The 24,650-nt window shown below is 30.4% G+C and overlaps 1 protein-coding gene and 1 long non-coding RNA gene across 4 annotated transcripts in view; both read right to left on the reverse strand.

The window, feature by feature from the left end:
* Positions 1-24,650, reverse strand: part of SLC35B3 (solute carrier family 35 member B3) — a 44,813-nt gene that overhangs the window by 17,432 nt on the left and 2,731 nt on the right. For all 3 annotated transcript variants that reach the window (XM_074271271.1, XM_074271284.1, XM_074271275.1), the window contains exons 2-6: positions 15,271-15,552; positions 11,337-11,458; positions 8,265-8,419; positions 5,507-5,614; positions 2,945-3,042 (exon numbers count right to left, since the gene is read on the reverse strand). In XM_074271271.1, coding sequence (XP_074127372.1) covers positions 2,945-3,042; positions 5,507-5,614; positions 8,265-8,419; positions 11,337-11,458; positions 15,271-15,552 — 765 coding nt within the window. The remainder of the gene's footprint in view (positions 1-2,944; positions 3,043-5,506; positions 5,615-8,264; positions 8,420-11,336; positions 11,459-15,270; positions 15,553-24,650) is intronic.
* LOC141544768 (uncharacterized) lies at positions 12,520-15,264 on the reverse strand. Its single transcript, XR_012482796.1, has 2 exons — positions 14,334-15,264; positions 12,520-14,275 (listed from the first exon to the last, which is right to left on the reverse strand). It is a non-coding gene; the product is annotated as an uncharacterized LOC141544768 (long non-coding RNA).

Consider the following 24,650-nt stretch of genomic DNA (forward strand, 5'->3'; position numbering starts at 1 on the left):
CAATGTTTTTCCTGGTTCTCTTACCTGTCTCAGTCTCTTTTGCAGTACCATCATTTATGTCACACTGAATTGTGGGTATGGCTCTCAGGTTCTGTTCTGGGTCTTCTTCTTGGTCTTCTAACTTTCCTCTTGTGGTGTCCTCATTTTGTCCAATAGGTTCAGACCTATGTATCACACCCCAGTCCCACACTGCCAACTGCCAATTACCTATTGAGTATGGATATCCTACAGGTATTTTAAACTATGTCCAAAAGGGAATTCCTTATTTTTGTCGACCTTTCCAATTTCCAATACATATACACCCATGACTATTGAGTCATTCTTCACTCCTCATTCTTCTTCTCCTCCAAACAATAAGGTAGCTGCCAAATCTTTTTAACATATCTTGAATTTGCCCAACTTTTTTTTTTTTTTCTTATATAGCCACTTGCCTACAGTGTCTGGCCAGAGTAGTTATTATTTTAATACCAGTTATCAGTATTATCATCAACATGATGACTACTACCACTACCACCACCACCTTCTTCTTGCCTGGACTATTGCAATAGCCTTCTAATTAGTCTCTCTGTCTCACTTCTTCCCTTTCTAATCCATCTTTCACACAGCTATAAAAGTGATATTCCAAGGTACATACTTGATCTGTGTTCAATAAGCTCCAGTAGTAACTTATTGCTTTTAGCACCAAATATAAACCCTTTGGCATCTAAAACCCTTTATAACTTCATTTGAAACTACTTTTCTAGTCATTTTATAAATCCCCCTCTTTCACGTACTTTTGGGCACAGAAAGTCTTGGCCTTTTTACCGTTCTTCAGATATGACTTCCCATCTTTTTTATCTTCATACTTTGGCAAAGGCCAGAATGCTCCACAACTGGAATGCATTCACTCTTCACCTCTGTCTTTTAAAAAACTCTAATTTGCTTGAAAGTACAGTTCCACTGTCACATCCTAATCCTAGAAGTTATTGCTTTTTTTCAGAAATTTCTCTTGGTTGAGTTAGTAACTGTTCATTTTTTGTTTTTGTGTCTTGTACAGCACCTAGCTCATTATATATACTTGATAAACTGATTATTCATTCCACTTTCATAATTGTGAAAAATTATCACATAATATCATATAATTGTGTGTCCCCCCCACCCCAATTTATATTTTGGCTAACTGTTTGCAGTAGTAAATTGGTGTCATTGTCATTGAAATTTTCAGTTATTCATTAATTTTGATACAGATTTAATTTGGAGAAATAAAAGAATATTATTTCTCTTTGAGCCACTTCATAAGAATAATGGGTATGCATACATACATATAAATGATTATATGCTTCAAGATCTTTAAAAATCCTATCTAAATATAGAATCCTTTCAGATAAAACTTGCATTTCTAGATACTGCTAGAGCTATTAATGTTAATAATGTAGAATTTTCTAGTCATGACTAATTCCTATAAATTTTTAATTTCTAAAATTTCTTTGGGAGATCATAGATTATAGAACTAGAAGAAACCTTAGACTTTCCATAAATAAGATTTGAACATAAGTACTCTGATTCCAATACCACCCCCTCACCCTCACCTCGCAGTAAAATCAAATTGCTTCTTAGACTAATTATAGCGAAATACTTGAGCAAAATACAATCACATATTACCAACAATATCATTATACTTATTGATTCATATTTGCATGATACCATACAGATAAGATTCAGTTCTTAGATGAGATTTCATCCAATTGCCTAGTTTCTGAGCCTAAATATGTTTACAATGGAAAGATCTGGATCACTTAAATTGGGCACAACTTCTAACTATATGTTCATAATGACTCACTTATACTAGACTTAATATTTAAACATGTGTGTGTTTATATATATAATTACAAACATTTGCTTCTTCCTACCCTTCCTACACTCCCAAATGTGTATTCTTCTTTAATCACTTTCCAATTTAAAATGGTCAAGTGGTAGTTTAGGGGTAAATTTATGTTCAAGGGTAAAAAGTTACACATTATATACATTAAAATTTTCCCCTTCCATATATAAATATTTAAAATTTCTAAATGTAGCAGCTTTATAAGACAGATGTTAGTAAGGTCTCCTCCAAGATTTTTAAAGAGAGTAAAGATGAGTGAGATTCTCTACAACTTTATAAATTGGAATCCTAATACTGTAAGAGGTGACCATGTGTAATTCAAGGAATGGATGGGATCTCTTCCTATTGGTAAATGCCTCAGACCCTGATCCTTGGATTTCTACTAAATACTAGGGAATAACTGCAATATTACTGTGTAATCTTAAAAGCCAAAGCATTCCTCCAAAATGTTTTTACTTTAGGGACAGTATACATAACTCATAACTATTTTGTGAGCTTGTGAGACTACAAAATTATCTTCTAAAATTTCCAACAATGAAAGAAAAATGATAAGAGTTCAAAGTCATATGCAAATATATATACAGCATCTTAATGGTGGAGCCACAAAATAGAACTCAAGTGTCTGGAGATCTAGTCTAGTGATCTATTCACAAAAAATACTGCCTTTGACTTACATGATGATGTAAGCACATATATCAAGTTTCTTTTTCAAGCTATAAAAAAAAATGAAAAAAAAATGCTATGTTTTAGAAGAAAAATTGTAATTATAAATCCAAACATTATTTCAAAGAGAAACATCTAACTATTTTAAGAGTTTATCTTACTTTAAGACAATGTAATAAGTCCACTTCCAATAAAACATATTAGGCAGGGATAGAATATTTACACTGCATTTTTTTTCCTTCATAAAAGTACTTAGAAGTTCCTTTAAAATGGCTAGTTTCCTAATGGATATAAAATGAGCTGATCTACCAAAAACAAAATTCACCAACAACTTTTCATAAAACTACATAAAACAAGATACATTTATATTTGAATTTTTAAATTTGAAAATAAAACAAGTGTGCTTGAGTTCATATTTACCATTTCTGAATTGGAAGCATTATGCATCTTCATAGCTTTTTCCTGTACATTTCCTATAACAGCATCTGCACAGAGGGCTAGGGAGATAAGGACCACACCTTCCAGAAAGTAAAAGATAAACAAACAAAAACAAACAAACAAACAAAAAAGTATCTTTATTTAAACATAGGAAACACAATAAAGTATTCAGGTTTTAAAACTTGTCTTTAAACTTGAATTCTCATATAAAGAAAATACAGTCTTGCCATGTCATGTCCATTTACGTTTCATATCAAATTTCCTTTAAATCTAGTTTAAGAGACACACACAAAAAAAGACTGATCTCTTTATTAAAAAACATATCTTGTATTAGATCTAAAATCGTATCTTTTGGCTTCAATAATGATGACATTCCATAGTATTTATAACAAAAAATATTCAAGCAATAAAATTTTTCTTATCTGTCTGGCTTCCTAAAGTGACAACATTCATTTAGAAGCTTTACATTTTCCTATCAAAAAAATAAGCAGTGAAACATAGTGGATAGGTGCACTGTCCTTGAACCAGCAAGATAGTAAGGAGTCTAACCTGCGAGTCATACGTGGCTAGGTGATCCTCATCACTAAACTTCTCAGTGCAGTCCAGGAAAATATCTAAAACTTCCTAACTTGGGGTCTGTGAATAACACATATATAAGTGATTACAATAGAAAAGGATATATTGCACCATGGATTAAGAGAGTGATTTAAGGGAAAAAAAGAATTGAGATTCAAGGGCAAAATAATCATTACTAACTAGGAGATAGGGTAAGGCTTCATACAGAGTATGGCAAAACGATGTATAGTATTTCAATGGGGAAAGAAAGAGGTTTATTTTATATATAAGATACAACAGTAGCAAAGGTATAAGAGCAGTTAATAAGCCAGGTAGAAGTAGAGGGGAAACCATATTATAGGGATTTGAATACAAGGCTAAGGAATTTCAACTTTATTCAGTAGGTAACAGAAACTATCTAGATTTTTTGAAAGAAATGACCAGAAATCTTATTGCTGTAAGAGTTAATTCCACTTCTAAGCACAGTAATGTAAAGCATACATGTGCATGGGGCTCTTGGTATTATACATCATTGGCTGTTCAGTGTCTACACAGTATGATTCTAAATGGACAATATATTCATTCATGTAATCCATTTTTATTGCCAAGGCAAGTAAGCAATCTAGTAAACAGTCAGCCAAGAGCTTTTTTGAATCTTGATTAAAAAAAGATAATGAAATTGGTTGAAATAATTAGCAGTAATCTAAACAGCATTTTTTTTATTGGTTATCTCATTAAAGTTTATGCCTATATATTGTTATTCCTTTGAAGTTCAATTTTACTTATTTTAAGATTGTGGATCATGATATTTAAATGTGACTGGACTATTATTTCTTTTCCTCTTAGGATTCCATGGGCAAACTTGTCTGGGAACTCCTATTTCTGCTAGGTGTATCTTTTTTGAGCCAATGTGGGGGTACTTAAAGAAAAAAATATTTCCTACATTCTTATCAGTAAAGGTGTAACATTCAATACTTTAAAGGTAACAAAATATAATAAATGTACAAATTAATCCAAAGTAACATTTTAATTCTTTTATAACATTCTTAAACTGTGAATGAGATTTTGGATGTTACCACATTTTAGAATATCTATTTCCAAATATATAACAGTATTTATCCTAGTTACTTTTAAGAAATTATAAACATAATTTACAGAATTCTACATAAAATGATAAGAGAAAAATTGTTCATTAATAATAATTCTAAATATATTTGAGTCTTGTCATCATTGTGAGACAGCCAAGATTTTTCATTCTATTTAATTTTATAGCACATATCCATCTTAAGAGAATCAGTAAAACAGAGTCGTTCTTGACAATGTGAATATTAAAATTTTTTTTTTATTAAATCAAGATAGTTCAAAGGTGTTTTTGTTGCCAATTACCCATATATATGTGTGTGTGTGTGTATATATGCGCATATGTATATGTGTGTGTAAACATATATATATGTATGCATGCACATATGTATATATACACAAGCATACAATTTAAAAATAATTGATTATGTAAACAATTATGAGATTATCATCAAAAATTAGAAAAGCATCATGTTGTAGTGCATTTTTTGTTGGAAGAGGCTTCAGGATGACCTGTTTGAATCTTAGTAGCTGAGTGAGCATGATTAAGTCACTTAATTTCCCTGAAATTCAGCTTTCTCTTCCTTACAATGGAGAGGTTAATGTATACCCTTAGTACATATCTTGTAGATTTCTTTTTTCAGATTAAATGAGATAATGTACATAACAGAAATTGCAAATTTTAGAGATCTATAAGAATGTCAATTACTATGACTATGGAGCAAAACTATGGTTCACATGATAACCTTATTTCTTATGACCTTAATTCTTCAATAGAGCATATGACAAGTTATAGCAGAATCACTTTAATTATTACTTTGGATTTATACCAGATCATCATCCATATTTCTTACAAGTTTTAAGCAAACATGAAAATGATTACAAAATCCAAGAGAACAAAGAGTTTACCTGTCAAGTTGAAATTTGGTGCAACTGTGCTGTCAGCTAGAGTAAACCATATCAGCCCAAGACTCATACACACTGCAGCAGACACATCTGCAATATTATAACGCTTTCCTATATAAAACAATTCATAAATATCAGATATTCCCATTTTATACATATATATTTAATATAGTTTTATGCTTTAAATTTAATAAGGTCTTCTCCATAAATCCTTACATATATTATCATGGCTCTTCAAGGCTATGTCCATGGAATATGAGATCTGCCAGGCCTTTACCAAGCAGGCCAAGCAATGGTAGCCATGTCTCCCCATCAAGTGCCAACCTAAGTCATAGATATTTATCAACTGAGGATTAGCTACTATTTGATGAATTGCACTGGATATAACAACTTAGAAATTTGTTTATGAGGACTTTGAGAAGTTGGAATGGAATAACAAGTCCATGAAGTATTGCACTGAATAAAGTAGAGCAGCTAACCATTTTTTCAAACATATAATCAGAAAGTTAGACTTGTAGTTTGAATTCAGCCACAAGGTGTGTGATCTTGGGAGGCCATAACTTTTCCATTAAGAGGGAGTTTAACACAACTTTAAGCATTTAATAAATGCGATAGATAAATTGATGTGAGGTTTCAACTCTATCATTCACATACACATTAACACATAAGGGACTCTGGAAACTGAGGTATAAATATATCTTCAAATATTTTCCAGTAGGTTAACACTAAAAATAAAGCTCTAAATAGCATAGGATGGATTTCCCTGTTTATTACTATACTTAAAGCAATGAACTCATTCAAAGGTTTAATGGTTTTGGCTTGTAACTACTAGATGACCATTGAAGTTCTCTTCTAGCTTTGAATTTCTGTGATTCTGTGTTGAGAATAAGTAAAACAAAGTTATTTTTCTCAAATTTGCAATCTAGCTGCTGGAAGAAGAGAATTTCCAATGAACTTAATTGGGAGAGAGAGGGGCACTTAACTAGCAAGGGCACTGATTTTTGAACTCAGAAGAAAACTTCACAAACATATGTATGTTTATATGGTTCTTCCAGCTAATCAGTTGTAGAGATTAGTGGAGTGATGATTCAGGCAGTGTGGCTAATAAAATATTCAAGTCCCATAAAGTCACTAAACTTCCAGTTATATGATGTATTTTAATAACATATTTTTAAAAATATTACTCAAAGATCACTGTTTTAATATTTACATGCTAACACTGAAGTTTAGGGAAAATAAATTTATGAGTTTGTTCACTGACAAAACATCAAGTATTAGTGATTTTATCTCATTTAATCAACCAACAAACATTGATTAACCATAACTTGCTTATAAAAGCACTGTGGTAGATACTAGGAAGGTAGAAAATTTAGGTTAAATTTAATTCCTAAATTCAAGAAGGTAACTCTCTAACGAGGGTTAAGACACGGTGGATAACTATTATATTCAGCATTTTAAGAAAAGTTCATTAGAGAGCTGCAAAGCAAACACACACACACACACACACACACACACACACACACACACACACATATATATATGGTCAGAAGATCATTACCACTTAGAAGGATGAGAAAAGGCTGTTTTATCATGACCATAGTGTCAAATTCTTTATTATTTATGTCTCAGCATTTGGGGGTAAGTCACAAGGAAATGTGGGCATTATCTACATTTTCACTCATAAAAATTATTTTTCCAGAAGTGAAAGTTATTTGTAAAAAGGAAACCTTTATAAAAATCTTACTTAATATGTAATTATGTTAAGATAGATTATTCTTAGGATTTTTATCTGAAACAAAGAGTGCCTTAAATTTCTTTTTGCTAGTATTTTCTTTTAAAACTCTTATTTCCATGTACAGTTCTATAGAGACCAGAATGAGTCAGAAAATAAGCTTAAGGAAAAAAACAGCTGTGTTTGAGTTAATTCTTTACTTAAGTGTGCAACTTGTCTCTTTCCAGCATTTAGAAAGAGGCACCAATGAGAGTGGATTGGTGGGGAGCATCAGACAAATAAGGTTTTATATAGTCACTTCATTGTTTTGCTTGTAGTGTGGTGAATTCCAAAAGGAAACAGAAATATATTTTGTACTTTCATATACTTCTCCACTTGATTAGGACAGATAAAACGCTTTTGGTTACATCTATTTTCCTTTAACTGAAAGAGTAGAGGGCTCTCCTAGTGTCTCTTCTATTTAATATAAATTTTAAACAATATAAGTAAATATAATATTGTATTTATATAAATTATACACAATGTAGGAATAAAAGTGAATAATTGAAGAAAATGAAAGGAATTCTAAATTTCAATTCTGAACTATTCTCATTTGTTTGGTGATTGGCTTTCCTCATCAAAGCCTGTTTTATACATAATCAAGAAAAAACTAAAATCTGGGGATTAAAGATGAATACAAATTATCTCAAGTAATTTAATAAAAAACACAACACTTAAGAGAGTTTTATAAATTTAGGGAAAATGGAAAAAATACTGATACTGAACTGCATGTATCCAGGTTAAATACTTCAAAAGACATGTCAAACACTTCAGGAATAAAATACATAATTGTATTTTGTTTTGAAAATTATGCTTTTTTTGTAATATACCACTCATACTTTAAAAATTAGAAATGAACATTTTCCACTTTTTAATGGAAACTAAATGTTTTTTTTTTTTTTTCTAATGTCAGATGCTATTAAAAAAAAAAAAAAACTTTAATGGGCAATCTTTAATTAGCGCTAAGGAATATTAAAAATCAATCATTACCTTGAATAAAAACTCCTCCTAGCATAACTGGAATCAATTTGCAGCACTTGAAGATGACTTGGGTGGGGTAATTCAGGTAGCCTAGGGAAGTGTTTGACAAACCCATAGTACCCACGGTTAGAAAAGCTATTATCATATAGGTTTTTCCTGGTATCCTGTGAAATACAATTAATATTAAAATGAAGATTGGGGACCAAATTAATAATGAGAAAACTCAAGATGTGTTCACAAAAGGGAAATCATTTAGTAAATAATTTTTGAATTTTTGCTTAGCAATGCTAAAAAAAAAAATCTTTTTTTTAAAGTTTAAAATTGTGACCCTAATATCTTTGAATCATTTTATGGAAGTATGTTGGAAAAATAATAATTCTGACTTTTAAAATGATGAAACATTTGTGAAAAATTTACATTTTCACCAATATACTTAAAATTTTATTTACTATTTTTTCAGATACATAAATCATAGAAGAAGACACAGAAAAAAAATTACCTTACTAAAGTCACTAAAATTTATTTTGCTGTGGAGTGGTTTATTAACTACTTTAATATTTTACTTTTAAATTTCAATTAAGATTATTGTAGATATAATCTATATATATCTACTTAAGTGTGCAACTTGTCTCTTTAATTAATAAATGTAGAATTAGAACATCTTTGATTTACACATTTTTAATTTGCTTTATCTTTGGCAAACAACCCCTAGAAAACAAAAGTATTTTCCAATCAAAATTATTTATTGACTTAATTTACTTTCATAAATTCCTAATTCTTGGGAAGATAATGTTTTATTGAAACTTTTAAAATGTCTATATTGATTTTTAAAATGTTCTTTATTAAAGAATACATGATCTTATGTTGTATAATAATTACAGGCTGAAAATATAAAATACAAACTGCTCTCAATTATACAGGTCAAAACAAGCTTAGCTAGGAGAATGAATAAATTAAATACTTAGTTATCAAATCTATTTTACAATTTCTTAAACTTCTTCTTCATTAAATATTAAACTATTAAAAAAAAATAGAGTGCTCTGATTTCCTCTCTTCCTTGCTTCTAATTTCAGCCTTTGGTCGAAATGCTGAAAAATAAAATAGTTCAAAAAGGGGATAAAAAGAAAGTTAAAAGAAAGCAAAAGGATGTAACATTCATAAGTAACACAGAATAGCATCAGATTTAATAAAAAATGAAGAAATAAATAACTAAAATTGTACACATTTTTAGTTTAAAAATACCCAAAGAGATGTTATAATTTAGGAGCTATCTGTGTTTTAATCATAAGTCCACTTTTAAAGGATTTTATATTTTAGTCATAAACTATACCTTGAATAGATATTTAATGAAAATTTTTAGTTCAGTATTACATTTATCTACTTTATAAATTAGTTTATTTAGTTTACAAATTCTTCTCTTTAACAAAGTACCATATTTACTTGTACTTGAATTATGAAACCAAATACTCTTATTTTAAAATATTAAAAATATGTAATAAACAATATTAAATACTTAATACATAATTGTATAATGTATAATTTTAATATAACATATTTAAAATATGTAATCTGTGGGTAATGTATTTACTTAAAGTTTATGGAAGTTAAGTCTTGAAGTTCTTTAAATGCCATTTATAAGGCTAAAATTATTTACAGTAGTTCTTTTGGCAACTTGTGTTAAAATTTGAGTTAATACAACTTTCATCTTCTACATAGCATGTTTCACTTAATGAAATTGTATCAGCTACCTTCTCATGAGAAACCAGGAAGCCAGTGTTTTGTAAATATCTTCAAAATATTTCTAATAGCATCTCTATTTAATTCTCTGTGAGAATTTTGTCTTATCCTTTAGCAACAAAATAAATAAAGTAACACCTTGGGGTTCTAAAAAATCGGCAATAGAATTCAAAAGAGATGAAATTTTTGCAACTATCATAGCAATGCATCTGTAAGATGTTTCTACTTTACCAACTTCCAATCAAACCAAACAATATATTAGAACTTGAGAATTTTAGATATGGAACCAACAATAGACACTAGTAGCCTGAAGAATTTTGATAATCATTGCTATAATTCATCTCCTACCTTGATAATTAAACAAAGCAGAATATTGGAAGAAAAAAAATTAATGAAAAAAGCTACTCTCCTAGATAATAAGTACTGTGATGCTGGCAGTTATATTAGCAACAAAGTTCTGTTTTTATTTTAAAATTAGACATTTTTATCAATTTAGTAGCCAGAATTTATGTATTATCATCAAATAACAATAATGATTTTTATATAGATGAATTATAGCCTTTTCAATCTACAAATATGCACAAGATATATGAAAATATATAAAGATATATGACAGAAAACATGTATTTCCAAAATTTCACAAACTTGAGACTCCTAGAAATCATATATCTTATGAACTATTTACAAATATTACTTAACAGAATTTTATGAATTTTTTTTTCAATCCAGATGCCTTTGTTAAAAACAAGATGCAGAAAAAAATAATCTTACTAAAGTCACTAAAATTTCTTTCGTTGTGGGGTGTGAATATGAAAAAAGTTGAGTCAAATACATTTTAATTAACACTGTGAAAAGTTAGGGTGATATTCCATGTCATCATTTTATTATTATACTATACACTTCAGTCTGTGACTCAGCACTTTACTGAAACTTTTATTCACAAATAAAATTTCATTTAAATAGATAATGTCTATTTAAGATAAAAACCTTTCTTTGTTATTTTGTTTTAAGAAAGCAAGACAATCAGGAGTACAATCTGTATTTTTATATTCATTATAAGTATGCAACTACAAAAATTTTTCCCAGATAATTTCTGTGAACATTACTTGAAGAATAAATATTTTTAGAAGTAAGATGATAGAACTGAAACGGAGTGTAATGAGTGATGAAAAGTAGGGAGTTAAAAGTCCAACTATTAGAATTTAGGAAGCTGATAATTGTTTTGAAAATTCTGTCTTATGTTCTTGGTATCAAATATAATCTTTATGTGTAAAATGTTTAGAAGACTAATTGAACCAAATTCAAATCTTATCCATAATTGAATTATGAAAAAAGAAATCATACCTTCTTCTTTTGTCCTGAATAAGTTGAAGTTCTATTAGTCCAAATATGGAATAAAACCCAAATTGAACTAAAGTAAGGTACCAGCCAAAGGGCTTAAAACCTTCCACTGAGAATATCAATTCCTGTCAAAAAATTTATGAAATTATTTAAGATAAAATATTATTACTTACAAATAATTAAACACTATCAACTCAAGACACAACATTTAAAAGGCATAGTCAAAGAAAGTGAATAACAACATCAAATAAATGAGAATATAATCAGATACAGGTAAGTTAGAATGAGCCTAATTAAACACAAAACCTGAAAGCTATTCTACAGAAGACAGCAGTAATATTGTAAGAAGCTACTCTCCATAAAACCGATATTAAATGATATATAGGTAAATCCTCAGTAAAACAGAAGAATGGGGTTTGTAAAGAAAAACTATCAGGTGTTTCATTTTTCCCTCTAAAATTTAATATTATATAATTATTGCAATTGAAAGAATTGCCAAAATGACAATCAAAGGCTAGTTTATTCCAACATTCCCAAGACACTGACTGAATAGGTAGCATGGTTTATTAGAATGTAAGTGTGAGCTCAAAGTTATGTATATATTATGCTTCTCTATAAAAGCACTCGGTTGAATTAAATGATTGTTAAGATGTATCTTAATGATCATGAATTCTATAAAATCTAATTGATCTGAATCCCAATAACTTAGAACTGGAATATTTTAGATATGGAACAAGATTTAGTTGGCATTTACAAATATTAGCATACTAATCAACTTAACAGCATAAATAATTCCCTTTGGAATGGGAATGCTTAACCAGCCTAAGGAAGCTATTTTAAAGCACTTTTGAAGCACATAATATATACACAATAAATTTACTGATTAGTCATGTCTCCTCGTCATCTAGACAGTTACCATAACAAAATTAAAAAGAATTTTCTTCAAAACAATCCTATAATTCAAATGTCTTAAATCAGACTGACCTTATCATAATTTGTCTGAATTGAGAGATCTGTATGCTCATGACTCACTCTATAAGAATGGGATTTTGTAGTTGAAAATAAGCTTAGCAAATGTGAATCTTCATAGTTATAAATGTACTTAACAAATAAATAACTATGCTTGAAATAGAAAAACAAATCAAATAAAGGTACTGAGAATTTTTTTGCTTAAAAATAAAAAATAAAGCAACAATATATTGAATTAGACATTCACTGATTATCATGAAAAAGATTTCAAAGTGTCTTTTGGCATTATATCAAAAAGGAACTATTAATTCCTTTGTATACATCAATCTGTAAACTGCCTTACTTTCTTTTAGATAAAAGAAAATAAAATGAAATCACAGGTTTCAAAAGTATGGTTTGGCATTTAACATAAAATATGACTAGTATGATGTGTAACTAATCTATCTGATTTTTCATTGCCAGAGGTCTAGACTTTTACTTTAAATGAAGTCTAATACCATATTTTTATGTTCAACTATTTTCATAGGAATATGGATTTTAAAAATAAATATGGCAAAAATGGGTCAAATTATGATAATGACCTTTTGAAATAACTTTTGTTGTTTTCTGTACATGATACTTTAAAGGAATAAAAGGAAGATAACTACTTTTTATTTCTATTTGTTACTTAAACAAATGTTTCCTCAAGAAAATTATTCAAATCACCAATTCCTGTTCTTCTGAAATAATGATGGCACAACTCATTATGTAAAAATATTGCAGATGAATTTAACAAGCATCCACAAAAAACAAGCTATTCATATAACTTTTCACATATATAAATATATATATGATTATAGCAGTCTTTTACATTTCAATTTTAATCAAAACCATAATTGATAAATTTCCCATATTGGCAAATTTTAATAATTACACGTAAGAAATGCTTTAAAAACAGATTCTGAAGCACGTAAATGAACTTTTCAAAGAGGATTATTTTAATTATATTCATTATGCTTCTTTAGACATTTCAATATGGTAAAATTACTATATGTAAATATTAAAAATTTTAAGGATTTGATAAACTTTTGTGACTGACATGACACTCACCCTGTCTTTGTGCCACTTCATGGACTTGTTGGCCAATTTCCTTTGGCTATCACCTATGAATCATCTTTTGTGTTTCAAAACTATTCAATGTTCTACAAGAATCCTTTCCTGACCACTCCCACTTACCCCATCTGTTAATATCTCCTCTCATTTATTTTGTATTTATTTTGGATATGCTTATTTGTAAACAGGTTGTCTTCCCTAATAGGGTAGAGACCATTTTTCTGTTGTTTGTGTATCTCCAATGATGAGCACAGTGATTGTAAAAGCTGGCCCTTTTGCTTAGGACTCTCCTCTGCTGGATAAATATGCAGGTCATAACTTACTACACTGTCCTGAGCCCTCTTCCCTTCTCCTGCTATAAGATTTCACTTGGTGATCTCATCACTTCCTATGGAATTATCATTATTCTGCTAATGATTCTCAAATGCATTTATCCAGCCCCTAACCTCGCCTGATCTTTACTCTTCCATCTCCAACTATTAGACATCTTAACTGGATATCCTATAGACATCTTAAACTGAAAATGTCAAAAGCTGAACTCATTATCATTCCCCTCAAACCCTCTTCATTTCACTTTCCAAACTTCTCTAGTATTACGTATACAAGGTTCACAAAACTAGGTGTCATTTTTTTTTATTCTGTCATATCTCCAGATATATGTTGCCAAGACCTATTGATTTTAAAGATTTCTCAAATATTCATTCCTCTGTCTTTCCTCTGACACTGTCACCATCATCATCTCACACCTGGATCATTTTATAGTCTGGTTGACTGATAAGTTTGTCACAGTCCATCCTCCACTTAGCTGCCAAAGTGATATTCCAAAAGTGCAGGCCCTATCATGTCATTCTACTCAATAAACTTCAATGGCTCCCTATCACCTCTAGAATCAAATGAACATGTCATTCTACTCAATAAACTTCAATGGCTCCCTATCACCTCTAGAATCAAATAAAAAAGTCTGTTTGGTTTTCAAGATTTATAAGAACTAGTAGCCACCCTCTCCATTCCCCATCTTTCCATTCTTCTTATACCTAACACCCCCAGTATTCTTCAACACAAAGACATTGACATCCTTCTTGTTCCTTTAAAAGATTAGTCTTTTGGAACCAGACATTTTCAATGGCTGTCTGTCATGCCTGAAATATTCTCCTTCTTCATCTGCCGTCTGGTTTCCCTTGTTTCAGCTAAAATCCCCCTTATACAGGTAGTTTTTCAAAATCCTCTTAATTCCAGTGTCTTCCTTCTGTTGATTTATTTCATATTAATTCTGTATATACTTTGTTTGAATGTGCTTTCCCATTAGATCATGAGCTCTTTGTAGGATAGAGTCTGTCTTTTGCCTTTCCTTTTATCCCTCTGGTTTAGCACAGCATAGTGCCAGGCATTATTAAGTAGGCTCTTAATAAATATTTATTCATTGAATGGCTTGTTAGTTGATAATATTAATCTTGAGATTATTCAGGGCACAAATAATGATCTCCTTAGTTACATTTACTTTAAACTTTTTTCCACACCTCCAAAGAACATTTTAAATTTGTAATTCAAATAATTTATTAGAATCTAATTTTATAACTTTTTCTATCACTAATAAGAATATTTAAATTACTGCCCAGATTTTTGTGAATATCATAATGTTCCTTTACTTGAGTTGCAGAATTAACTTTATCTTTGTAGAGATAGCAGGAAAATTGATGTAAAAAGTGAATTTTATAAAACTTTTACCTACTTAAAATTTAGGATTTACTAAGTCAGCCAAATAGTGTATACACACATAAACATGCATGTATACATGTATATGTAAGTACTATTGCATAAGAACAAATAGCATTAATAAAAAAGGAAATAAATGAAAATGGGATTATTTTTTCTTTACCTGCAAATATCCATAGATAAGGTAAAATACAAATACTCCTGTAACACATATGAAAAACTGAGTGGGTTTGTTAAATTTGCTGAGATTTATGCCAAGTACTACAATATCATCTATTGACTTGATGTGGGGTGACATAGTTTGGGGTTTGGAAGAGACACTGATGGAAATATATTTCCTGGAGTTGTTGAATTTCAGATCCATTGTTCTTAGTTCGATGCATTCAGTGCTTATGAAGCTACCTTCCTTATTTTTGATCTCTTTCTTAGAATGCTGACCAAAGTCCTAGAGAAAGAGACAAAAAAAAGAAGTGTGAAATTCAAATTTATTTTATCTTACATTAAACACTGCATTTTTAAATTATACAAACTGGTCTCACTTATTCTCAATATAAAAGTATTTATTTACCTTATATAACCATCAAAATATGTGTGCCTCCGATCATAATTCATCTTCTCCTATTTAAGATGATGGTAAAGTCACAATATAAACAGCCTGTTTCATACTCATTTTCACAGCGACAAACTAATAATTAATACTAAATTACTATCTTAATTCTAGGATTATACATTTTAGAGAGTTTATAATATACATAAGTATAAAACTCATATTTTCAGCATTATGTCAAAATAGTATTCATGTTATAAACTACATTGTTTCCTATGTTAGTTTATTTCAAAATAATGGATTAAAATCATATTTTCATTTTGAGGCAACCCTTTTAAAAAAAAGTAAAAAAAATAAAAATAGTCTTTACATGTAAAGTTTCAAAGACTGTACAAAGAATATGGAATATAACTTCTGCAGTTATATATTCATATAATTATTTCTAAACAAACATTTTTTAAAATGGCACAATAATCCAACTCATTAACTATTTCCATGAACGATTCTTTGTCAGCACCCTCAATAATTAGCACCAGAGAGAATCCTAGAAAACCTACTTTTGATAACTATTACCTGTGTGACGCTGGACAAGTCACTTACTCTCAAAGATCCTCAGTTTCCTTACTTGTAAAATGGGGATAATAATGCCTATAGTACTATCTCATAGGGCTGTTGTGAGGTTCAAATCAGACAAGGTATTTAAATGTCAGAAGTTATTATTTTTATTACTGATTTTTTTAATTGCTTAAAAAGACCATTGGATTGTGGTACTGTGTTCAGCAAATTATTATTTGATAATAATAATTACATTAAAATTTAAGGGAAATGGAAAAAATGCACATGCTGATTAAAATTTTTAGTCATGTCTATCAATGGAACTGACAAAAAAGCCAACCCATCCCCAATTGTTCTTACTTTCGTAAGAGTATTAGAGGACTAGCTGAGCAGGACAGAATCTGTTTACAGTCAAATACTTTTTTAAAAGAATCTTTTCATGAATTAATTTAACCTGATATGCTAAGAGTGCTTTCTTTATTTAATGTTCAACAAGCAGCTATGCCTCTGGAGAAACTTTCATTCATACTAAGACAGAAATCTTAAGACAGAAGAAGGTAAATATAGCTAAATGGAAGAATGGCTTATAAGTTGGTCTCTGAAAGTAATTGGCAAAGAAGGCAATAAGAAACATTATTTAATAGTCTATTTTGTTACCTAGGCTTGAGGGACTCATGGTGAATGTATATAAAAGGTTGCTGAAGTTTATGTAGCAAATTGTATTGTACTGAATAACTTAGGTAAAACTTTATTTAAAATATGTGGAAAATTCTCTTAAAAATCAATCTATAAGCAATAATTAGTAACATTATATAAAAGCAGATGAAAATAAGTATGATTAAAAATTAAAGAAGCATCATGCCCGTATATTAAAACATTATCATTATTAGTTTTACCAAGGAAAGCTGAAAGGCTTAAGACATAGCAATTACCAAATACTAACATTAAAAAAAAATGAATCTGACTTTATTTTAAATGGGACATGTCTGGTTACCAATATGGTAGTAATTTTGGAATTATCTTTGCATAGTTAAATCATCAGCTAATTAGGGCAAATATCAAAATTAAGAACACATTAAAAGAACAATAAAGATGAAAAGGCAGTGTTAAAGTGAAATAGCTTCCAGTCAATCTCAAATGAGGCATTAACTTTGAAAAATGGAAAAAATATAAAAATAATGATAATAACTGTGGTTATAAACTATTTCACAGAGATTTTTAATAAACATAAAAGAATCATAATGTGAAGGTCAAAAGAGCTCTAAGAGTTAAAAAGTGCTAAAATGACAAGTGCTAAAATAATATCATAAAACATGACATGATTATTTTTTTAGGTAGGAAATGAGTAGTTACTGATGTAAGAATCATTTCCAAATCAGATGTCTATGAACAGACCCTAAATATTTTAATCATTTAACCTATTCTGATTTCATTTTATATACAATAATAATGAAATGTTTTCGACTGGTCAATCCATAAACATGAATAAAGTGACTATTATGTGCAAAAGCACTTTGCTCAGTCCTAGGTATATGAACCAAAGATAGTTCCTACTCTTAAGACATTCCTAGTTTAGTAGGGAAGACAATATTCAAACAACTATGTGCAAATAAGCAAAAAAAAAACAAAAACAAAAAAAACAAAACCTAAACCCCATGGTTAACTTTGAGACAATAGAGAGAAGATACTAGAATTAAGAGGGATTGGCAAAGACTTGCTGTGGAGGTATTATTTTATCTGGGATTTAAATGAAGCCTGGATGCAGAGATGAAGACAGCCAGTGAAGATGCCTGGAGTCAGGAGAATAGTATAAGAAACTAGAAGGGGAAGAGTGTCATTGTATCAAATATTAAATGAGGATAAAAAGGATTAAGGTATAAAAAGATAGACAAGGTAAGGAGGGTGGGAAGCAGATTATGAAGGGCTTTGAATTCTACACAGAGGATTATATTTGATTCTGGAGGCAACAGGGAGACATGGAGTTTTTACTGAATAGAGTGATGACATGGTCAGCCCTTAGCCTTAAGAAGATAACTGTGGAAGCTAAGTGAAGGGAGAACTTCAATGAGAAGAGGCTTATAGTAGGAAAACCAGAAGTCTATTGAAATAGGTGTAAAGTAATAAGGGCCTGAGCCAGAGTGTAGCAGTGCCAGAAAAGAGAAGGAATATATGAGAGATGTCACAAAGATAAAATCAAAAGTTAACTGACACTGATTGAAAATTGTGGAGGCAGAGGGGAAAAGACTAAGACAACACTTATTTTGTAAACCTGGGTGATTTGGAGTACAGTGGTACTAGTAATAGAGAAGTTTGGAAGATGCTAAGGTTTGGATTGGTGATGGGGAGGTAACAAGTTCAGTTTTGAACATGTTGAGTTGAAGATACCCACGGTCCAAGCCAGTTCAATATTTTCAATAGCAGTTAAAGATAATTAAACTGGTAGTCAGCAGAGAGGTTAGGGATGGCTAAATGGATGAAAGAATCAATACTGAGAAAAATGAAACCATAGGAGTTGATGACATTACCAACTAAAATAATATACAGGGAAAGAGAAAAGGACCTAGACACAGCCCTATGCATCAACCCAGAGTAAACAGATATGTCTTGGAAAAAGATCCAGCAAGGAAAGAGAGAAACAGACAGAAGTTGTGGGTTGTAATTGACAGGAGGGTATAACTGATAACAATGATAAAGAAGTTTGAGTGAGGGTCTTTTTAAGGAACAAAATTATTTTTTGAACATGCTGAGTATGAGATGCCTATGAGACATCCAGTATTATAAATCTGAGATAATACATAAATATATAGAATGGACTGCCATACTAGGAGCCACAAAAAAAGGCAAAGAACCCAAAGAAGGCTTCCAAGACTTTAAAGAGAGACCACACAGAATGAGGAAGAAAGACATGAACAGATTATAATCTCTGTTGATAGAAGTAACATATCCATGAAATTATTGATTCACCTAAGTTTTAATAAAGGACTTAAAGTTATACAATACAGGAGAATTTAAACAATATAAAAATAAAAGATCACTTATATTTATTTTAAAAATATAAAAAGCTGTATTCAGTAGGGACTTCCAAATAATATTAACAGCAATAGCTTCTACAGATATAAAAATAATTTTGTTCTTTTTGTATAAATTCATTTTATATTGAGAATTCACTTATGAATTGAAAATACAGGAAATCTCATTTTTTTTTTAGCTTGTAAATAAGAATGAAGTCAAAGTCAGTTATTTTACTCAGTTTTTTAATGTTCAGCATGTTGACTTGGTTAAAATTAAATCACAGAACCTCCTTTAAATTATCCTCAGAGATGATCTTATATGACCTGTCACCAGATATTAAGTAAGATAAAAAATATAAAGATATAAAATAAAATTTTAGCAATGAAGAGAAGACATATTAGACAACAGTTAACAGGGATGAAAGAATCAAGTGAAGAATCACTGAAACTGCTTTCTCCAAAGTTTGTAATGTCCTTTTATTTGCCATTTCACTTATGACCTCATCAGTTCCCCATGAGATCAATTACCAAATGTCATCTGCATTTTTATGCACTTAACAACTAGGTAAGTGTAAGCTCTGTGAGGACAGAGATTGATTTTTAAAAACTTTTCTGTGTATTCCCAATGGGTGGTGTCTGGTGGCACCTGGCAAGCACTTAAAAAATGCTTGCTCAATGATGAAATATCACTGGCCAACCCTGTCTACTTTCAATCCAAGATACATAATTCTGTCATATTAATTTTCTAAAAGGTAATATGTATCATGTCATTATCTATGAAATGACAGTGATTTTACTGTTTACTGTCTCTATTTATCCATGCTTATCTGTTTACTGCTATTTATCCATGCTGAGGTTAACAGCAGATATGACTTTCAAATACAAGACCCAAGAGAAACATCAAAGGTAAGTAGGAAAGAGCAAAAGTTATACAATGAGTTTAAATTAGTTACATCCCTACATGGGAAAATGATACTTGTAACTCCTAATAATTTTCTCAACTTCTAGGGTTTTCAGAAGTCAAAGTTATCAGTATTCATATGAAAAAATGCTCTAAATCTCTACTGACTAAAACAACTTTGAAGTACCAATAGGGGTGACCCTATCAGCTTGACTAATATAACAGAAAAGGAAAATGACAAATGTTAGCGGGGACAGGAAAATTGAGACATTAATGTACTTTTGGTGAAGTGGGTGAACTGTATTCAACCATTGTGGAGAGCAATTTGGATCTATGTCTACAAGGTTATAAAATGACATATACTCTTTGATCCTGCAATACCACTTATCCCCAAAGGTCTGTATTCCCAAAAAAGTAAAAAAAGAAAAAAGAAAAAGGACCAATATATTAAAAAAATATATTTATAGAAGCTTTTTGTGTGGTGGCATAGAACTGGAAATTGAGGGGATGCTTATCAATTGGGAAATGGCTGAACAAGTGGAGGTATGTGATTATGATGGAATACTATTGTATTATTATATAAGAATACTATATAATAAATGAAATGGATGCGCTCAGAGAAAATCTACAGACACATGAATAGATGCAAAATGATATGAGCAGAACCAGGAAAATATTAAACATAGTAATAGCAATATATCATGATGAACAACTATGAATGACTTAGCTATTCTCAGAAATCTAATGAACCAAGACAATTCTGAGAATTTGTGATGAAATGTTACCCATTTCCAGAGAAATGATGAAAACTGAATGCAGATCAAATCGTTTCTTTATTTTTTCTTGTCCTCCCTCCAAAGTGTCTGTTTTCTTAATTTTTTTGCATGATTATATAAGTATAATCTATATCAAATGGGTTGCCCTTCTTAATAAAACATTGGGGGAGGAAGGAAGAGAGCAAATTTAGAACTCAAAATTTTAAAGCACTACTTATAGTAGGGAAAAAATAAAACATTAAGGTGGGGGGGAGAAATACCCAAGAAAAATGTTAATATACGCCAGAATCTTGAATGTATGTATGATGTGTGTGTGTGTGTGTGTGTGTGTGTGTGTGTATAAAACTACATCTATTTCTATATATCTCTATATTAGATATATATATATATATATATATATATATATAGATATAGATATAGATATATAGATATAGATATCTTCAGTTTCCTCATCTGTAAACTGGAAAAATATCTTTAATATTTACAAGATTGCTGTGAGAATTAAAGATGTATAAAGCATTTTGCAAACTATAAAGAACTATATAAAAAGTCAATTATTTTATTTTTATTCTCCTGGAATAATCTTGAGTATTCAGTAGGATTGTTGATAAACTATATTTTTAGTTGTGTAGAAGGAAACTTAACTAGTTGAAGGCAAAAGAAAGTCCAAAAGAAATGGAAAATCAACCAAATGACTGGAAAAATGAAGGTGAATTAAAAAAATAAAAAATAAGAATAAAGAGTATTTGGCCAGAAGAGAAAAACAAAAGTTGCTTTAATTAATGTTTTTAAATACCATGTCAGAGACTAAGAAAATGAAAAATAACTGGCTGCTATGTTTCCAATTAAGATTTGCTGAAAGATGAGGTTAAATTAGGTAACTCAATTCTTCAAATTTAACACTGGGATGGCTTTCTGAAGGCTACACATTAGAATCTTTTTTTTTTTTCCCCTAGAGGGGTTTAAAATAGAAATAGTTATCTCTTTATATAAAAATGGGGAAGATCCTTCAGCCAGCTATTAACTTTTAAACTTATTAAATTTCATGTTTTATTCTCCTCTTGGCATTTAAAAAGTTATTTCCTACTCTGTTTAGTCTCTTATCTGAATAAACTTTTGAAAAGCATGTCAATTTTAATAGCTTTGTAATTATTGTGCTTACAACAAAATTTTTTAACTGTTATTTACTTTTGAAATGTCTAAAATAAAATCTGATTGGATTCTGGAAAGGAAGTAGTCTTGATGATACTTATTTTCAAATAATATATTATAAAGTATAAGTATGCTATCTAAAGTTCTAAACTTTAATTTTTTTTTTTACAATTTAACATTAAGCATATAAGAAGTAATAATAAAATGTCCAACATAATCAACATTGATTAGTGTTATTTTTCAAATGGCCTAATGGGCTTTAGACTAGTTTTCTTGATTCAGTGACTAGAAAAAAGTTTCCAGGCGGTCAAAATAAACAAAAACCATTGAAAAAAAAAAAAAAAAAAAGTGTTACCTTACAGATTCAACTAATGTATAAGGAATCTATCAAGCTTAAAAGTGTATTGTTCTTTGTATCTTTCAGTAGTATGTTTTTCCCCTCACAAAAGTCATTACTTTCTCTCCCTTTTAACTTTCTCTTAACATTCAATTAAATTAACAATGTCAAATGTAAATCTACTAATATAGATAATATAGTAAAAACAAAAAAGAATTGTCATAGGCCTCTTATAGCATGATTATTTGCATTTGAGAGGCAGAATATCTAGTTAGGGGAATGAGTGGGATCTTTGAGACAACATCCCTCTTATAGGCACAGGGTAAGGACATATAAACTAGAACTCAGTCTCTTTACTATATGAGCATATGCAACAAATATTTATTAGATACCAAGGCATTGTTAATTTTATGTCTTTAGTCGGCGTTATTTGACCGATTTGTGGATTTCTCTCCACATCCTCATCTATTCCCTCTCTCCACATTTATTGCCAAGTGTTCCAATCCCATATACCTATGTTGCACACATGAAGCTATGTCCCTCTGGAAATTGATGAAAACTCTGTGCCCAAAACTAAGCACTCCGATAGATTAGGCTAAGAAAGAATGTAATGGATATGAAACGGAAAAATTCATGTATTTACCTTGGGCAACAGCTTCATTAATTTCTAGGCAATACTTTGAAATCTACCATTTAAAAGCCACAATAACTTGTTTCTACTTAAAAGTGTAATCAGAGCTATTTTTTCCATTCTCAGATACCTGAGGTCCACCATAATCTGATGCCTAAAAAATGCTTGTCTTTCTTACCCCATCCAATACTAATTTGCATTAGATACTACTAGTCCTGCTATAATTCAAGAAGTCCCTCTCTATCCCATCTCATCTCCCCCTTTCTCAAGCAAACTGGAAAAATTCTTCTACATTTGTTAACTCCATTTCCTCTCATCTCTTCTAAATGTTCTGCAATTTGGTATCATATTTTATTATTCAACTGAAAATTCTATGCTGAGTTATTTTCTCAATCATCCTCCTCCACCTTGTTATGGCACATGGTACTATTGCTCACTTTTTCTTCCTATATATTCACTGAGCTTTCTGGGCCTTATTATCTCGGTTCTCCTACTTGTCTGTTTCTTCTCAATTTCCTTTGCTTATCATCCATATCATCATGCCTATCAACACTGGATTGTACCAAGGCTCTATTATGGTTCCTCTTTTCTTTCTGACATCTTGTTTTGCACACATTCCTCTTTGGCCCACCCAAATTGTCCAGGTTGCTATTCCCCACCATGCTTCAATCTTTCATCTCTTTCTGTACTGACTGTTCCATGTCTGTAACATACTTCCTCTTCATCTCCACCTCTTGGAATGTCTATTTCTTCGAGTCAACTCAAGAGTCATTTACTGAAGGATTGTTGTATATTGTTACTGAAGGAGGTCATTCCTTGTCTCCCAAGCCCCTAATAATTTTTTCTTCAAGGTTATCTTGTATTTTACTTGTATGCATCTTTTATACACAAACACACACACACACACACACACACACACGCACGCACGCGCGCGCGCGCACGCACACACTGGATGTTTATTAGCTGTGTGATGCTAGGTAACTCAATTAACCTGTCTGTCTCAGTTGCTTTTGTAAAATGGGGATAATAATAGCATCTATCTCTCTTCTATGTTGCCAGAATAAAATGTCTAAAAAGCACTTCACAAACCTACAGGGGTATATAAATGCTATTATTTTCCTTTCAATCCTAAGTGCTTATCATAGTATCTGACACATTAGGGATTTAATAAATGTTAGTTGATAGATTCTCAAATTGGCTGAGTCTCCCATATATTAAATCAAATACCTTAATCATATTCTTAAATTATATAACTAGGTAAGCATCCTTCAGTTCTGTGCTGCTGGGGGGAGAAGAGATCATGTGGTAGTACATCTTCCTGCTTTGTTAAAGTGAGCAAAATCCTCAGATCATCTAGAACCCATCTTCTTAAACTGTAGTTTAAGATCTTATAACTGAATGTTAAAGGTGGGGGTTAAATACATAAAAGTATTATGATATTTAGTAAATGTTTGATTTGCATATCAGTTTTGCATATCTATATTCCCAGGATCATGTAAAAATTTGTTGGCCAAAAAGAGGTGGTAAATGAAAAAAGTTTAGAATATTTGTGAAGTGATGTTGCTGTTGTGGTGCTGCTTATAACTGTCAATTCTTTTCTACTTCACATTCATCATGTACTATTTTTTTTTCT

This window comes from Sminthopsis crassicaudata, chromosome 1 (assembly GCF_048593235.1).
Source record: "Sminthopsis crassicaudata isolate SCR6 chromosome 1, ASM4859323v1, whole genome shotgun sequence".
NCBI lineage: Eukaryota > Metazoa > Chordata > Mammalia > Dasyuromorphia > Dasyuridae > Sminthopsis > Sminthopsis crassicaudata.